The sequence below is a fragment of the Phycodurus eques genome, chromosome 18, assembly GCF_024500275.1.
Source record: "Phycodurus eques isolate BA_2022a chromosome 18, UOR_Pequ_1.1, whole genome shotgun sequence".
NCBI lineage: Eukaryota > Metazoa > Chordata > Actinopteri > Syngnathiformes > Syngnathidae > Phycodurus > Phycodurus eques.
The window spans coordinates 19,236,654-19,253,623 of NC_084542.1; the positions used below are offsets into that span (position 1 = coordinate 19,236,654).

At 45.3% G+C, this 16,970-nt stretch overlaps 2 protein-coding genes across 4 annotated transcripts in view; both read left to right on the forward strand.

Moving 5' to 3' along the window:
• The first annotated feature begins 3,933 nt into the window (after positions 1 to 3,933).
• syncrip (synaptotagmin binding, cytoplasmic RNA interacting protein) lies at positions 3,934 to 16,414 on the forward strand. Of its 2 annotated transcripts, XM_061703650.1 has the most exons (10): positions 3,934 to 8,664; positions 9,674 to 9,792; positions 9,862 to 10,083; positions 10,162 to 10,338; positions 11,770 to 11,905; positions 11,976 to 12,181; positions 12,259 to 12,408; positions 12,470 to 12,591; positions 14,396 to 14,789; positions 15,696 to 16,414. In XM_061703650.1, the coding sequence occupies exons 1-10, from the start codon at positions 8,517 to 8,519 to the stop codon at positions 15,735 to 15,737; spliced, it is 1,716 nt and encodes a 571-aa protein (XP_061559634.1). In that variant the 5' UTR covers positions 3,934 to 8,516; the 3' UTR covers positions 15,738 to 16,414. The 2 variants fall into 2 exon arrangements, with proteins under 2 accessions (XP_061559634.1, XP_061559633.1); XM_061703649.1 differs by lacking the exon at positions 15,696 to 16,414 and having other exon boundaries at positions 14,396 to 15,387.
• Positions 16,415 to 16,490: 76 nt separating this feature from the next.
• LOC133416659 (sorting nexin-14-like) overlaps positions 16,491 to 16,970 on the forward strand; it is a 17,352-nt gene continuing 16,872 nt past the window's right edge. For both annotated transcript variants that reach the window (XM_061703645.1, XM_061703646.1), the window contains exon 1: positions 16,491 to 16,842. The gene's annotated coding sequence lies outside the window, so the exon portion shown is untranslated. The remainder of the gene's footprint in view (positions 16,843 to 16,970) is intronic.

Below are 16,970 nucleotides of genomic sequence, written 5' to 3' on the forward strand. Positions count from 1 at the left end.
TTACGCGGAATCGCTGTAACTTTCCTCTTGAAGATTCGCCAGAATCGTCGTAAAGTTCCTGTTGAGAATTTCCTGCAATCACTACAACATTCCTGTTCAATTTGCCCTGATTCACCTTAAGGTTCCCGTTTGGAATTCTCCAGAATCACAGCAACATTCCTGTTCAAGATTCCCCAGAATCGCCGTAACGTTCCTGTTGAGAATGACCGAGAATCACAACATTCTTGTTCAAGATTACCTGGAATCACTGTAACAGAATCAGTGCAACATGTGTGTGATTGCGTCACGTCATATGACGATCATGAATAAATGTATCCATTTTTTAAATGCATCTTATACTGAACATATAAAATGCATTACTAAAATGTGTACTACTTATAGTGATATTTGTAGTAGTAATATTAATGTCAGAAGTAGAAGTAGTCATTCTGTTAGTTACCATAAGTAGTAGTAGTACAAGAACGCACACAGACACACACACAAGTGATAAGTTGTTTCGGAAAAAAATCGATTTCAATGTTGGGTTACCTTTGGCTATCTGTGTGTACGTGTGCGTTTGTGTGTGTGCCCGCGTGCGCTGAGATCAAATCCAGACGCCACCGCTGACAATCCTGTTAATTTTCTCTGTGTTTAAGCTGAAGACTGTGAGTAATGTGTGGGCGGCGATGTCTGGACCACGCAAACGTCACTTCCTGTTTGGACAACAACAACAACAACAACAAAGTGCTTCATTCTTCCTTCCTCCTCACTCTGATAAGCACACACGTACACACACGACAGGAGTCTGCAGTCTCTTAATAGGCTGAGCCATTTCTAATCACATGACGGAATATATTCCAAATACCTTCAATATTTATTTGATTATTGCCGAGCTGTTTAGTATACATTAATTCTTTCCAACATATCGTCTCACGGTACCACTTCACTTCTTTTTATCGTTCTTGTATTTGTTCTCTGCATCTTTGGTTCTGTGTTAAATTCCCTTTATACAGTATTTGTTCTTTTTGTGGGCATTTTTGCAACCTTTTGAGATCCACTGTTAATCATTATGTTTTGGTTTTATTTTGTATTGATTGACCAGTGATTGTCATATATTAGCTTCAATATTTTAAGAATTTGTTTAGTTTTATCAATATCCTTTTCTTCATTTCCTGAATTCCAGTCCTGAATCAGTCAATTATTTTTTGAACGTGTCCATGGCCCTCGTAGTCCTAAGCCGTCCGTCTAAATAAGGTTTTATTATCTTTTATGATCTTTTTGTTATGTTTGCGATCATAGCTTGTCCTGCCCTTCCCTCGCAGGGTGTAGCACTACTGCCCCATACAACACTCATATCTGATGCGTCATTATTCTAGCTCATATATGTCAAACGCAGGCCCGGGGGCCAAATTTGGCCCACGATGTAATTATATTTGGCCCCCAAGACCATATCAAATGTGTATTAGAGATGGCCCGCCAGTATATAGCACATGTGCCACTAATATTACAAATCCCAGAATGCTTTGCTAGTGTGTCGGCCCATCGGTCTAGACCGGCGAGCGGCCCTTCCCTTTCTGTTGCAATCGTTAGCAACGATGCTACCGGTCTCCTCGAGCAAATTTACACTTCCCCTTGCCAAAAACGGCCAAACGAAAGATGGAAAACGGTTCACTTCCAAGACAGGTGGGAGGCAGCTTGTCTGTTCACGAAAGTGAAAGACCGACCTGTTTATCGTGCGCGGAGCAACGTGGCCGTAACAAACAATCGAACTTGATTGAATTGTTTTTTCTAATGCCCTTTATCAACTCCTAGGCAGGGACTATTCATGGTTTGAAGTTTGGATTGTTATTGAAGGACACTCTTATTTTTTGGGGTTGTTTTGTTGTTGGGCTTTGAAAAAACATAAAAAATCAAAAAGAAAGGTAGTCGGAGATGGATAAATAGAAGATGGAGAGACAGAAGAATTCATGTTATCTATTTCAATACAAAACAACAAACAAATACAGCTGATGTCTTTTATCGCAAATTTGATTTCTCGTGTTTATAATATCAAAGTGTGTTTATTCCAGATTCCGGCACGGTGAGCCACTGGTTAGAGCGTCTGCCTCGCAGTTCTGAGGACCGGGGTTCAATCCCCGGCCCCGCCTGTGTGGCGTTTGCATGTTGTCCCCGTGCCCGTGTGGGTTTTCTCCGGGCACTCCGTTTTCCTCCCACATCCCCAAAACATGCAGGGTAGTTTGATAGAAGACTTTAAATTGCCCGTAGGTTTGAATGTGAGTGCGAATGCTTGTTTGTTTGTATGTGCCCTGCGATTGGCTGGCGACCGGTTTAGGGTGTACCCCGCCTCCTGCCCGCTGAGAGCTCTGGTAGCTCGAGTTCCCTCTCTGTCCCCACCAAAGAAAACTCCCAGGGTACGGAAGGTTCCCCCTGGATTATTTCGTTCCTCCTGGCGGGTAGGGTCTCCTGTGCTGACGAAAGCTGACTGGTTGACAGACCTTTGGAGGCATTTACTTTTTCATTCACAGGGGCGGCGCTACGCAAGCCTTGAAATAAGAGGATTAAAATACATTGAAAGGCAAAACTTCCAAACATCGATCTTTATGTTTTCCCGCTGAGCCGCACTCGGCGGTGAGGAGCAGGCTGGGCAAAGTCTGCGCTCGTCGACGGCGGACTCGGTGCCGAAGTTAGGGTTAGGGTCATCTGCAGGCTTCTGTTGCACAATCAATTTAGGTAAGTCATCTCAATAGAATACATGTATTCTAATTGTTTTCTCCGGGCACTCCGCTTTCCTCCCACATCCCCAAAACATGCAGGGTAGTTTGACAGAAGACTTTAAATTGCCCGTAGGTTTGAATGTGAGTGCGAATGCTTGTTTGTTTGTATGTGCCCTGCGATTGGCTGGCGACCGGTTTAGGGTGTACCCCGCCTCCTGCCCGCTGACAGCTGGGATAGGCTCCGGCACGCTCGCGACCCGCGTGAGGAGAAGCGGCACAGAAAATGGATGGATGGATATTCCAGATTCAGTGTTTAAGCAAAATGTAAGTTTGTTGTCATATGATAATCTTTAACGCTACATTTCAGCAGAGAAGGGAAACATGCACAACGCCGTGATTTTTCATTAAATATTGAGTTTGGCCCGCGACGTTGTCCCAATTTTTAATTTTGGCCCACTGTGAGTTTGAGTTTGACACCCCTGTTCTAGGTATATCATGATTTACTTTCTTCATCTTGTTTACAGCTAGTGCTTTGTCTTTGCTTGTCTTCTTTTCTCATTCCCCTCTCGAAAGCTTGTTCTGTTCGACTGATCAACTTTAATTGTCAATAAATATCCATCAAAATACGAAAAAAAACACAGCGACTGCTTAAAAAGTCCACTGAGATATATATATATATATATATATATATATATATATAAAACCACTTTTTGATTTCTTTATAAAGAAATAAATGCTGTTTGTGCGTGCACGGTACCCTTTTCAGAATCAGAATCTGAATCATCTTCATTTGGCAAATATGTCAAAAATTTGTCTCTGGTAGTTGGAGCCTCTCGAGTACGACAACAGACAGTCAATTGACAGAGAATACTTTGGAGACATAAAAACAATAACTCACTGAGCAATCAATGTTTTGACACTTTTTTTGCTCATTTAACAGCGATGTGTTTGCTATTTAAACCAAAACATGTTTGTTGAACCTTTATTTCTTTTGAGCGCTTGAATGTTCCATTTTCGGTTACCGTCAAAGTACAGGTCACGCAAGTACAAAAGAAATGTTTGGCAAGAACCACCCACAAGCAGAAAAGCTTTCAAAGGAATGAAACGGAATAAGAATAGTTTAATAAGACCAGAAAGCGAGTGATACATTGGCAAGAGATGAATGTGTGAGGGAAGCACTGCTCGTAGTATTTTGTTGACAACCGGAAGTATTACGAAAAGGGAGCAGCCCGTGGAAAACACTTTTGGAAACCCCGTGCGTGGAGGCCTGCGGCGGCGCCATTTTTTCGTCCCGAGTGAAGAAAGAAGCTGCGCGTCGCCATCAAGCTTCATTCTTGCAATTTTCATTTTCTACTTTCGTCAAGCGCTCCGAGTCCTTTCGGCGGATCTACATCATTTCGTACGCCTCTGGTTCGTCCGCCATTTTTCGGTTTTGTCGCGTTTGAAGCCGCCTTGATGCTCACCGACATCGGATACGTGTTAGCATGTGTCGCGCGTGTCAAGCCGGCATTTTGTCGACGAGGCTTTCGACATCTTTGCATTTGCGCTCCCCAAATACTTGACGGTCGGCGGCTATTTGGAATTGACGCCGAGCTCGCTTAAATCTTTGCGACAAAGACTTCCAAGGGGTTGCACGTAAGAAGCTTGTTGGCTAGCAGAGGTGTGGTGTGTGTGTGTAAAACTTAAAAGAGCAATTATTTTACACGAGACAGCATTATCGCGCAATTCTTTAAAGACGATCCCGGCAATGTATCATTTTCCTGTGCTTGATATTTAAGTTATGAGCCTTTAAATTGCTAGCCAACTTAATACGAAGACAATAGCGGTCAAGATTTTAGGTGTGGTGTGACCTTTTTGTTAAATCTCAAACTCATAACGTGTTTAATGTTGGTACTTTCGAAACGTTGGTATCATCGGAAAGCTTGCTGAACTCGCAGAAACAACATATTAGAGCTGGGAGATTATGAAGGAAAAAAAAAAGAATCACGATTATTTTGACGATAGAAATAATTAATAAACCCAATTATTTATTGATTTAAACATGTATTTTTTCCACCACTAAAGCAAATTTAAAAACAGAAGAAAACGAGTTTGTAACAAGTAATGTTAAAATAGTAGCAATAAAACCAAATACAAATAAATAAGTGCTGTACCTGCTGTGCAGGTCTTGGCCTTTTAGGGGCAGTGTGGTGCATGTATGGAGATACACTTAGAGTAAAATAAAGAGTAAAAGAAGAAAGTGGCGATCTTTTTTTTTTAACTTGTTTCTCGAGATTAAAAAGAATATATATGCCTGTGAGTATTGTTATGTTATTATACCCGGTTGTGTTCCTACAGCGGTTGTGTGTGAATATTCGTTTTTTGAAGGGAAATCCTCCTTGGATATCTGTTAATTTTTGCAAGCCGGTCAGTAAGTTTTCCATTGAGTGCTAGCATTAAACTAGTGATTTTTTTTAAGCGAATTGTCTTTGATTTAAATATACGTGTCTAATTCTTTTTGTTGTGTTTAGTGTAACAGTAAACCCCAACTCTGGTGTCAAAACACCTTGAAGCACGGAGGGCAGAATAACATGTCACGCTTGCAACTGCAAGCAACAGGGGTATTTACAGGGTGCCTTTACAATGCAGGAACTTGCATACGCGTTGGGTTTTGGCACATAGGTTTTCTGATCATAATAATATGATGTCAAGTCAAACTAGAAAATGGGGCACTCAAAACTTGCATCCAAAAAACAAACTAAGAGTTGAGAATGAACAAACATTCCCTAAATTGTTAAAATCTGTAGTGTGGAACAAATACAGCACAGTAAAGAGGCATTTGTAGTGGATCAAATTCATGAGATTATCTTTGAAAGCGACAGAAAATTTGGGCCATCAATATTAGAGCCATCACTATCGAATCTTTTTTAGAATCGATTATCCTATAGATATTTCGACTAACCGAGTCATACCCCCCCCCCCCACCCCACCCCCAAAAAAACATTTTTTTTAAACTAATAATCAGGTAATTGGATGTATACAGTCACCCCCACCCCCAAAAATGCAAAAACTTGGGGGGGATTAAAAAAAAGATCCATGAGGCCCTCGGTTGAAGCTTCGGTCTGTCGGCTTCGAGTGACCACTCTGAGTGCACCTCGGGCGGGTATGGGTGAGCCGATGGCCACTATAAAAGCAATACATCCGTCACTCACCAGCCCCACAGAGCGAGCATCTTGGGCGGCCAATGTTGTTGATTTTATGCTTGAATTTGAACACAAATTAGTTTCTATTTCCAGCTTTCCGCATAAATCAAGTATGTTGCACCTAGCAATGCAAGTGTAAGAGTCTATTACAACTTAACAATAGTTAACACATCTGCATCTGGACACAGAAAACTGTAGTTGAAATCCCGGGCACGGACAGAAACAACCAGGAGAGTCAAGGCAAGACGCTATATCCCAATTCCAGCCGAATATGGGTGGATGGCAGCCTGCCTGACTGAACTGTTTGTCCCTGTAGTACCAACTGTCCACCAATAGAGGGTGATAATACACTGAAGGGAATTTGAATACAGTTGAATGGGGGTGCAGTATATGGTTATGGCTGTATGGAAAGTGGTGTAAAGCGGCGGAGCTTAGGCAGTGATACCTGTGACGTATTTTTGAAGTTGATTTATCCAAGTAAAGTGGTTTTGTGGCAGCGCGGTGGTCGACTGGTTACAGCGTCTACCTCACAGTTCTGAGGACCGGGGTTCAATCAATCCCCGGCCCCGCCTGTGTGGAGTTTGCATGTTCTCCCCGTGCCTGCGTGGGTTTGCTACGGGCACTCGGGTTTCCTCCCACATCCCAAAAACATGCACGGTATGTTAATTGAAGACTCTAAATTGCCCGTAGGTGTGAGTGCGAGTGGTTTGTTCGTATGTGCCCTGCGATTGGCTGGCGACCAGTTCAGGGTGTACCCCGCCTCCTGCCCGATGATAGCTGGGATAGGCTCCAGCACTGCCGCGACCCTTGTGAGGATAAGCGGCTCAGAAATTGGATGGAGGTGGTTTTGTTTCCCAGACCTCATCAATATCTTTCTCGTATTTTATGTTTTTGACAGTCATTTGTTCGCTGTAAATTTTGGGAAATATCCGAGAACTGTAGGATGTAAGCTTGGTCGGTACCAAATATTTGAAATGCTGGATAAACTAGGCAATATGTTCTATGTCATCAGTTTCAGTGTACAGAGGTAGGAAAATAATAATGCAGTGCACTAGGGATGCACGATTGTGGCCAAAATAATAATCACGATTATTTTAATCAGTTGTAATCACGATAATAATCACAATTATTACTCATGTTAGGGAAGAATTTATTTTTTTGCACAACCTTTCAACAAACAATGTCATAGTATTCAGTGTAAAATGAATCATTAAACAAGAATAAATGATGATAAAAAATTTACCCCCCAAAAAATTTACAAGGGCCAAGTGAAGAAATATGCTATTATGAAGTGCAATCACAAATCGCAACTTAATGGAAGCAACTACAGTTTATGCATAAAGGGCAACGACATTGGGCTGGCAGCACAGACTTCATTTGAAAATCCCCATCAATATAGTGAATTGTCAGGGGCGGTACACCTCTGTTGTTCTTGACCATTAGTCAGTGGTGCACGGTCACAAACTGCAAAGAAGTCGAGAGTTTTGATTTCCCTCTCTATTTACTTCTGGTGGGGTTTTGACTGCAGTCAGGCCAGCCGAAAAGTTGAAGTCAAGGCAGCTGCTACGCTGATTGCAAATAGTCTCTTACTGTGACACAGCGCCTCTCTGGCAACGTGCTGATAGGCCTAGCTTCAAAATAAAAGCATGTTAACTACATTGGATATCAGTGCCATTTTAGGCTTTTATTTTTGAAGTTGGCCACAGAATGCTGTGCTGGAACTTAATGAAGCCTTAACCCAGTACTTCTCAAATAGTGGGCCAGGGGTGTCGCGTTGCGATGTCAAGGGGGGGCGTGTGAGACCCAGAAGAAAATGATTTGCAGTACTAGGATAAAGTGTCATTGCACATCCACTGCAATAGATGGCATTGTATGTGTCTTTCTCTTGTACTTTCTTCACTGTTTATAATGATTCGATTAGATTATCCTTTATATAAAATTTTATATAGAGGTATACTCAAGGCAGCTGCGGGTGAGGGGGGTCGCAATTTTTTTTTTTCTTACTACGGGGGTCGTAACAGAAAACAATTGAGAAGCACTGCCTTAACCATACGTTGCCACTCCCCTGGTGGCTGGCTGTCTAGGTTGCGGGCACAGTTAAGCATGTTTCATATGCTGCAGTGCATGCGGCGAGTCTCATTCAATCGTGGTAACCAAAATCACGATCACGATTAAAATTGTGCAGCCCTCCATTACACCTATATAGTGCTTTTCTAGGCACTCAAAGATGCTTTGCAATTTCACTTGGTATTCATTCACTCCACAGTCACGGCCTGGTGGTGATAAGCTACTTCTGTAGCCACAGCTGCCCTGGGACAGTGACAGAAGCGTAGCTGCCATTCTGCGTCTACAGTTTTGTGGGTTAAGCGTCTTGCCCAGGGACACAACGATGACATGCGGACGGGCGGGGATACTAACCGGCGTACCTCTGGTTGCAGGGTGTACTCTTACCCTCTGTGTGACTCCGCCCGATAATGCCAACATGGAATAAAACGGTTGGATCGCTATTCAGGTTGCGTGATGGAGCGTGTAGTTGGTTGAGTGACCACTGTCGACAACCAGCCAGCGGCGGATACATGTGTACCTCCTTTTTGTCTGCTTGCTTTTAATGGCGCTGTGATGTCACAGATTTCCAAGGGACATGGCCACCGATCACGTCAACGGGAACGGGACAGAGGAACCGATGGACACGACGGCAGCTGTCTCGCGCTCGAAACACTTCCAGGCCTTACTGGAAGCTGACTTACCTCAAAAAGTGGCCGAGAAGCTTGACGAGCTCTACATTGCAGGTGAAAACGCACGCACTCACACACGTATCTGCGCGCCGATGACAAAGATAGTAGTAACGAGTAAAATCAGTGAAAAGTAGCAAGACTTAAAATTGAACTACAGAAAAAGACGTAACGCGATAAGAACAGCACAATGCATAAAAACAATGAAAATCAAACGATAGTTAAAATAAGGAAATAAATATTAGTTGCAAAGGGGGTGGTCTTGATCCAATCCATTTGTAGTGATTAGGCAGTAAGGAATTAGTAAATGATTGCGATTGCAGTCGCTGCGTTCGCAATCATTCATCATTCCCGACTCTCGGAATAACTTGAATTTGCATTGTGACAAGAGTTCCCATACATGGCAGTCTGTCAAAATTATGCATATGGTTACAATGGCCACTTGAACCTGACTTCAATGCACCAAGATGCTGCGTTCTGGAAAATAGGTTTATTTTCGGAAAAGGGTGTTTTACTGGAACATTTTTGTGGCCTATGGAAAGCCCGGTCAAAAAAACAAGCAAATTTGAGTCAAACAGTATAACTTGATTCTTTCTCAACATATCTCCTCAATCCTTTGGTTTGGTCTGGAACTCAGGGAAGCCCTTCTCCAATTGGCTGACCAGTTTCAGTTCAATAAGCGCGTATGAAATTACGAGGGGTTCTGTGAGTGGGCGCCTCAAAACTACTGTGGTATTTCAAACGGCGTCACTTGACCTAAAAAATCCAATTAATTTGGCGAGAATTTCAGTAGACTAGCTTTAGTACTTCAGTCATCAATCGTGAATTTGGGAGATTTTAGAGGTTAGAAGTGCTCACTCCGTGTTTAAGAAAATTCCACGATGGTGGTAGCCACTTATCATGTAGCTACAGTAAGAGAAGCTTCAAATGGCTCCTGAGCCAATGTAGTGGTTTTCAAATTCAGAATCAGAATGATCTTTATCATCTTTATTTATTTGCCATTATTGATTCTGATTTGAATCTGAGTCTGGTTTTGGTCTATTTGGTCATGTTTGTCATCCCTCAGGTCTGGTAGCACACAGTGACCTGGACGAAAGAGCTATCGAGGCTCTGAAGGAGTTCAACGAGGAGGGAGCCCTCCAGGTTCTGCTGCAGTTCAAAGAGAGCGACCTGTCCCACGTTCAGGTACCCCTTTGAAACGGGCCGGCCAGGATGGGAGCACCGCCACGGCTCCTAACGTATTTTTGTGTCCAGAACAAAAGTGCCTATCTGTGCGGTGTAATGAAGACGTACAGGCAGCGCGAGAAACAAGGGGCCAAGGTGGCCGACGCCACCAAAGGACCGGATGAGGCCAAAATCAAAGAACTCTTGGACAGAACCAAGTACACCCTCGATGTAACGACAGGCCAGCGGAAGTATGGTGGACCCCCGCCTGAGTCGGTATACATGGGGATTCAACCCACCGTGGGAACAGAGGTACACCGTGTGCGCCGTTTATTGCGTGCTCAGCAGGAAGTGGGCTGTCTTTAATGGTCGGTGGCTGTCTTCTTGTAGATCTTTGTAGGCAAGATTCCCAGGGACCTGTTTGAAGATGAGCTGGTTCCTCTCTTTGAAAAGGCGGGGCCTATATGGGACCTTCGCCTCATGATGGACCCTCTGAGCGGCCTGAACCGAGGCTACGCCTTCGTCACCTTCTGCACCAAGGAGGCAGCGCAGGAGGCCGTCAAGCTGGTAGGTGGGGTGCCGTCAGGCCGTATTTATATCTCCAGACCTACCCGCATTAGGATAGATTTTTTTGGTGGAACAGTTCATAATTTCCCTCCACTTTGACCCCGTGGGTAGATGTTGGGTGGAACTGTTCATAATTCTCTCCACCATGAACCCAGGACAGATTTTGGGCGGAACTGTTCGGAATTCTCTCCCCCTTGACCCAGTAGGGCAAATGTTGGGTGGAACTGTTTGTAATCTCTCCACCTTGACCAGGTACTGCAGATGTTTGGTGGAACTGTTCGTAATTCTCTCCACCTTGTCCCAGGAGGGTAGATGTTTGGTGGAACTGTTCGCAATTCTGTCCACCTGGACCCATCAGGGTAGATGTTTGGTGGAACTGTTCGCAATTCTCTTCACCTTGACCCAGTAGAGCAGATGTTAGGTGGAACTGTTTGTAATTCTATCCACCTTGACCTAGTAAGGCAGATGTTTGGTGGAACTGTTTGTAATTCTCTCCACCTTGACCCAGTAGGACAGATGCTGGGTGGAACGGTTCGTAATTCTCTCCACCTTGACCCAGGCTCCAGTTACAGCTCTGAGGAGGGGTTTGCCTCAAATTAGCAGTGTCCAGTATAAACGGTATACTCTATAGAAGGCATAGATTTGGACTCTACTGACCAATTGCGATCAAGCTTTTTGATGACGTCGTCATATCTGCCACAGTATAAAAATGCATACGCATCATGCGCCACACTTAACCATGAGCTGCAGCTGTAGGTATGAACAATAGGGAGATATGACATGCCTCTTGGAGCTGCCTGCCTATGGTGACGCTCAGGCAAGAGAGCGGAGAGGGGATGTTTTTTAAAAAACACGACATGCACACCGTCACGGCCAAGAAAACGGCCTTGAATGGTTCCGTTTTTCGACCGAGACGCTCAAGAGGTGAAGGAGAAGAGAAAAGTTAGAGGGGAAAAAAGCCACTGAGAGACTGGCATTTCATGCTTGCGTAGTCACCAATATTTTTCATTTTATCAAATATATTTTCTCCATACATGTGGAAAATGTAAACTTTTTTTTGGTAAGATTAGGCTTCTGTCTTGCCACCCTACCCGTGGCCCAGGCGTGCAAAAGATGGAAAATTCTTGTCATAGGTACCTATTGTCCAAAAATTTGTGCAGCTGTGGGCTTCTTGGCCCTGGCCAGTTTTTGTTTTTTTTCTGTCAGTTTTGGGGGGACGTCCAGTTCTTGGTAATAGTCTCCACTTGATTTCACTGAAAATTCTTATGATTCCTCCTCTTAACCTTTGAACAATGAAAGATGTGACTACAAAAACTTCAGCAAAAGCCTACAAGAACATTTAAACTTTTATCGGGTCTAATCAATGTACTATGAACAGTGGCAGGTGTAGTTGCTGAGTTGGTTCCTCAATTTTTCTGTTCTCCTCCGCAGTGCAACAATCGTGAGATCCGTCCCGGCAAGCACATCGGCGTGTGCATCTCTGTGGCCAACAACCGTCTGTTTGTGGGCTCCATCCCCAAAAACAAAACCAAAGAGCAGATCGAAGAGGAGTTCTCCAAAGTCACAGGTCAGTCGCGCTGCAGTCTGCGTCTCGTCCTTCGGCCAGTCATGCGCCATTCTTGTCTCTGTTCCTCCAGAGGGCCTCAGCGACGTCATCCTGTACCATCAGCCCGACGACAAGAAGAAGAACCGAGGTTTCTGCTTCTTGGAGTACGAAGACCATAAAACTGCAGCTCAGGCGCGCCGCCGCCTTATGAGCGGCAAGGTGAAGGTTTGGAACAACGTGGTGACGGTGGAGTGGGCAGACCCCATCGAGGACCCGGACCCCGAAGTCATGGCTAAGGTACTGGGCGTGACCCGTCGTCTGCTCTTTGACGTCGACGGAATGTTGTGACCCTGACGGCAGGCGTCTCCTTGCAGGTGAAAGTGTTGTTCGTGCGCAATCTGGCCAACAGCGTCACCGAGGAGATCCTGGAGACGAGCTTCAGCCAGTTTGGAAAAGTGGACAGAGTGAAAAAGCTCAAAGACTACGCTTTTGTCCACTTCGAAGAGCGCGACGGCGCCGTCAAGGTACGTTAGCTACTGGCGTCCGCAAACACGCACATTTTGTACATGCCTGTGCTGTGTTCAGGCGCTGGCTGAGATGAACGGCAAGGAGCTGGAAGGCGAGCCTGTCGAAATCGTCTTCGCTAAGCCGCCCGATCAGAAAAGGAAGGAACGCAAAGTTCAGCGACAAGCAGCCAAGACGCAAATGTAAGTGCTGTCTTGTAGGTTATCGCAAGTCATCCATGCCGCTGCTGTCCCTCGGCCTTTGTGAACAGGTGAACGGGTACTTGACTTTATTTCCAGCTTGGTACTATGGTTTGGAACCGTAAACCGATACGACCCGATATTGGTTCGTAAAGGCGAGAGATACGACTGACTCCTTAATAGATACATTTCTTCACACAATTTTCAACAAAACTTCTTGTAGCATGATATAATCCACGACCAACGATTTGCCCTTTGGTAGACCTACGATGTCAAAATGAAAAGTTTAGCATGTTTGATTTTTGAGTATCCTCTGTGTAGTGTGATGACTCCGGGGGCTTCTCAAGTCCCTCAAATGCAACGGTCCTAGCTTCTTGCTCAAAACACTGAATGCGAACTGGAAGTTGTCACGCCGCCATATCAAGGAACGTTTCAAGTGCCTTAAATGCGCATCGAGGAGCCTCCACGGGCTACCTTAAATTGAGGGGGACGTCTCATGTCCCGTAGCTCCTCGATGGTGACGTTTAAAATAGGCGTGCGCCAGCTGGATGGTGAACAGAACAACTTCAAATTCAATAATCTTCTGTTTTTATCATTCATTATTGTAGTTTGAACATACATATTTTGCTGAGTGTCTCTTGTATTTCGGGCAGTATTTAATACTAAAATGACTTCATTACACTGGCTCATGGTTACTATACGCTGTACCAATCACATATTCCTCAGGATTGTGTTGTAATTGGGCTGTCATTTGGGGACATAAATGAAAAAATGTTCTGTTGGTTATCCACCATTTAACACATGGGACAACATCAACAGTTATATTTAAGGGTATCTCCCAAAATGTGCCGTGTGCCAAGGATGGGGGGCGGTTCGTAGGACAGGATGGGTCTGGGATTGACCAATCACGATAGTCTTTGCATCTGCAAAATTGTATAGTAGCTATGGTGATTATATTTGACATTAATGTAATCCCACTTAATATATAAAGCATATAGTGGTCATTTGGAGTGATAGTACTTTAGCCACGCAGACTGTGACAATGCCTATGATGTGCCATGAAATGTCATCGAGGAACGATCTTATTCCTACGTCCTCCTGCATTGCTCCTCTATCAATATGGTGGCTCCTGGATGGAATTTCTGGTGGGAGGAGCTAGAATGTAAACAGAGGAGCTAGGACCTAAGAAGTTCCAAATATAGAAATGAGATGCGCCCTCTGACAATGCACCTTGACGTCTACCAATCGGATTACATATTGTGCATGCCCTTCCCATGCTAGCCTTGTCAACACCCTTGCCGTTGTAATCCTTCATTCACGTGCACAAACCGATGTTTACCGAAGCGTGAGAGCATGTTTCGACAGAACGCCGGTGTGTTTACGTACAAACGTTAGTGCTAGCACTAGCTTGCCAGGTTACATAACGTTTTGTTCCCTGCTTGCGAGACGTATCGTATTAAAAGTACATGAACTTTTCCCCCCAGCTTAACGCTTTGTGTGTGGGGCCTCGAGTCCCCAGCTACACGACACCTGCCTGAGAAAAATGAACTTGGGACTTGTTTGAGACTTGAAAGTTAGGACTTGGGACCAACTTGTGACTTGGTCCCATCTCTGCTATATAGTGTGTTGGCCATTTTGTAGTGCTTTTGGAATATGTAGCGAGTGTAGGTTCTGAGTGAGTCAATGATTCCCAAACCAAAGCTTACAGAAAGAACCAGCTGAAAACATCCCCACCTGTTCATTGAGCTGAAGGACGGCTCCAAATACTGTTTGTTGTTTTTGTTTGATAAACTTTGTTTGTCCCCAGGTATGACGACTATTACTATTACTCTCCCCCACAACACATCCCGGCTCCCAGTAGGGGGAGGGGTCGAGGTGGGAGCCGCGGCGCCGGCTACTCGTACACCCCCGACTACTACGGCTACGAGGACTACTACGACTACTACGGCTACGACTACAACTACCGCGGCGGCGGCTACGACGACCCCTACTATGGCTACGATGACTTCCAGACCCCCGCCTGGGGCCGCGGCGGCAGGGGCGCCAGGGGCGGCGCCTCCCCGGGCCGAGGGCGCGGCGGAACCGGGCCGTCCCGAGGCCGAGCCGGCTTCTCTCAGCGTGGGGGCGGCGGGCCGGGACCCGGAGCGGTCCGCGGAGGGCGCGGCGCCAGAGGCTCGGTGCAGCCGCGAGGGCGAGGAGGGGTACGTGGTGCGCGGGGCGTCCGCGGTGCAAATGTAGGAGGAGCGAAGCGCAAAGCCGACGGGTACAACCAACCCGATTCCAAGCGGCGCCAGACCAATAATCACAACTGGGGCTCCCAGCCCATCGCTCAGCAACCGCTCCAAGGCGGCGACCACGCTAACTATTCCGGCTACAAATCTGACAGCCAGGAATTTTATCAGGATTCTTTTGGGCAGCAGTGGAAGTAGACCTTTTTCTTTGGCTTTGTTCGCATCCTTACAGACTTGATCCCATTGGTTCCAAATTGGTGACATCTGGCAAGAGAGTCTTTTTGTACATATTTTAATATTCCACAGTAGTCACATTCGGTGTTGTTTTCTTTTTTCTTTTTTTAAATGCTTCGTTTTAGCTGTTCATTTGGCTTCTAGCGTTTGTTTGTTTTTACACCCTCTGCCTGCCATGTTTTCCTGAAAATGAAAATACAATTTGTACTGTCACTAAGTAATGCGTGTCTTGTTATTGGGAGAAAAAAGGTCCGTCGTGGTCCAAACTTTTGGCTTGTATTCTTTGCTGTTTGTCTGCTTTAATAAACGTGCACCCAAACGTGCACAAAACCAACCGTTGTCTTGCCAATTCCTCCAATTGAACAAAATTCTCTCCTCAAATTGCCCGCCGGCCGTCAAAGGTTGCCAGTGGCGTCACCTGGCATGCAGCCCGCCCAAATCTGCCTCAGGTGCTCATCATCATGTCTCGTCAAATCCGAAGCGGCCGCCACTCAAATGCCCGCTTGAATGTTGCATGTTTGTTCGCATGAGTCACTTGTCAACTTGAGCTGCGGCGCCCGAGTTGGAGAGTGCGTGCGTGTCAAGAGTGTGAGAGGCGGCGTGTCCTTTCCTTGTCTAATTGCATCCTTTTGTCACGACTAGCAGGGGGAAGGCGCCCGGGCCGGTCCCGATGTGTCGCCGTGACGACCGAGCGCCGCCGGCGGACACCGTGGTAAGGTCACGTGACTCACTGCTCCGATGCTGATTGGTCCTTTCCTGACACATGACGTCCGCGGAGGATGAACTACCTCACGCGCTCTCCGGCTCCTCTGGACCGCGCGCCGTCGTCGCTTCGCTGGCTGAAGAAGTGCCGGCAAACGCGTCTTCCGCGATTGACATGCGAGGTCGAGGTGTTTGCGGGGTCGGCGTCCATCCAGCCGCTCTCAGGATGATGTCGTGTTCCTTTTCACGTACGGCGAGGCGCCACGTCAAGATTTGTTCAAATGTCATTCGACTGATCGAGCGATCGCTCGCTGCCGATCACCAGCGTTGTGCTATTGATCGGCATGTGAAGCGTTTGAATGGCATGCTGGGAAATCTTTATTTAGAAATGCCAAAAATTCACCGGTGACATTTAAAGGGAAAAAACATCCGGATTGAGCAACTTGCTTTTGCTTTATTTGTGAAGATTTGTCCCCCCCCCCACCCCCTTTTTTTTTTTTTTTTTTTTTTATTTTGCGCAAATGCAATGTTTTGTACTGTGCGATAACTTCTATTTTTCTAATAAACTTGGGGAAAACTTTTTGCCAAGTAGGAGAAAAAGGATGCCGTATTCAAAATGAAGATTGTTGTAAATATTTTAAATAAAAATGCAATAAAATGAAGTGAAATAGCTTTGTTTTTATTTTTTTAAGTAGCTTGTCGTTGAACTTGACCTGTTGGGAGGAAGTGACGTTATGAAAAGTAGGTTGCCATGTCTCCTCACTGAGCTCATTGTTTCGGCATAGACATAGTTGCAAATCGAATCGCTGAATAACGGAAAGGCGAGTTGTATATTTCGCTCTGACAGCACAACGTTAGATGTGTCGCATGTGGTGAGTGACAAGTGGTAATCATAAGCGACAATGAACACGAGGCGGTTTAGCTAGCGTGATTGGATTACACCTGGCAACCAAGCTGGAAGCATAAAACATTCGGTCTGTCGAACAAGTAGTTCAGTGACGAACTTGGAAAAGTTTCGAAGGGTCTGACGATTAAAATGTTTACATTTTTGTTTTGTTTGTGACGGAACGACGCGACTTGAGTCCCTGTAAGTGTCTGCCTGCTGGCTAGCAGTTTGATGTTCTTTCTCTTATTTTATTTTGACGGCCACAGGTCGTTTTCAACAATCACTTCGTCGTCGTCGTTTTTCCGAGTGCGACTGTAAGTTTGTGTATA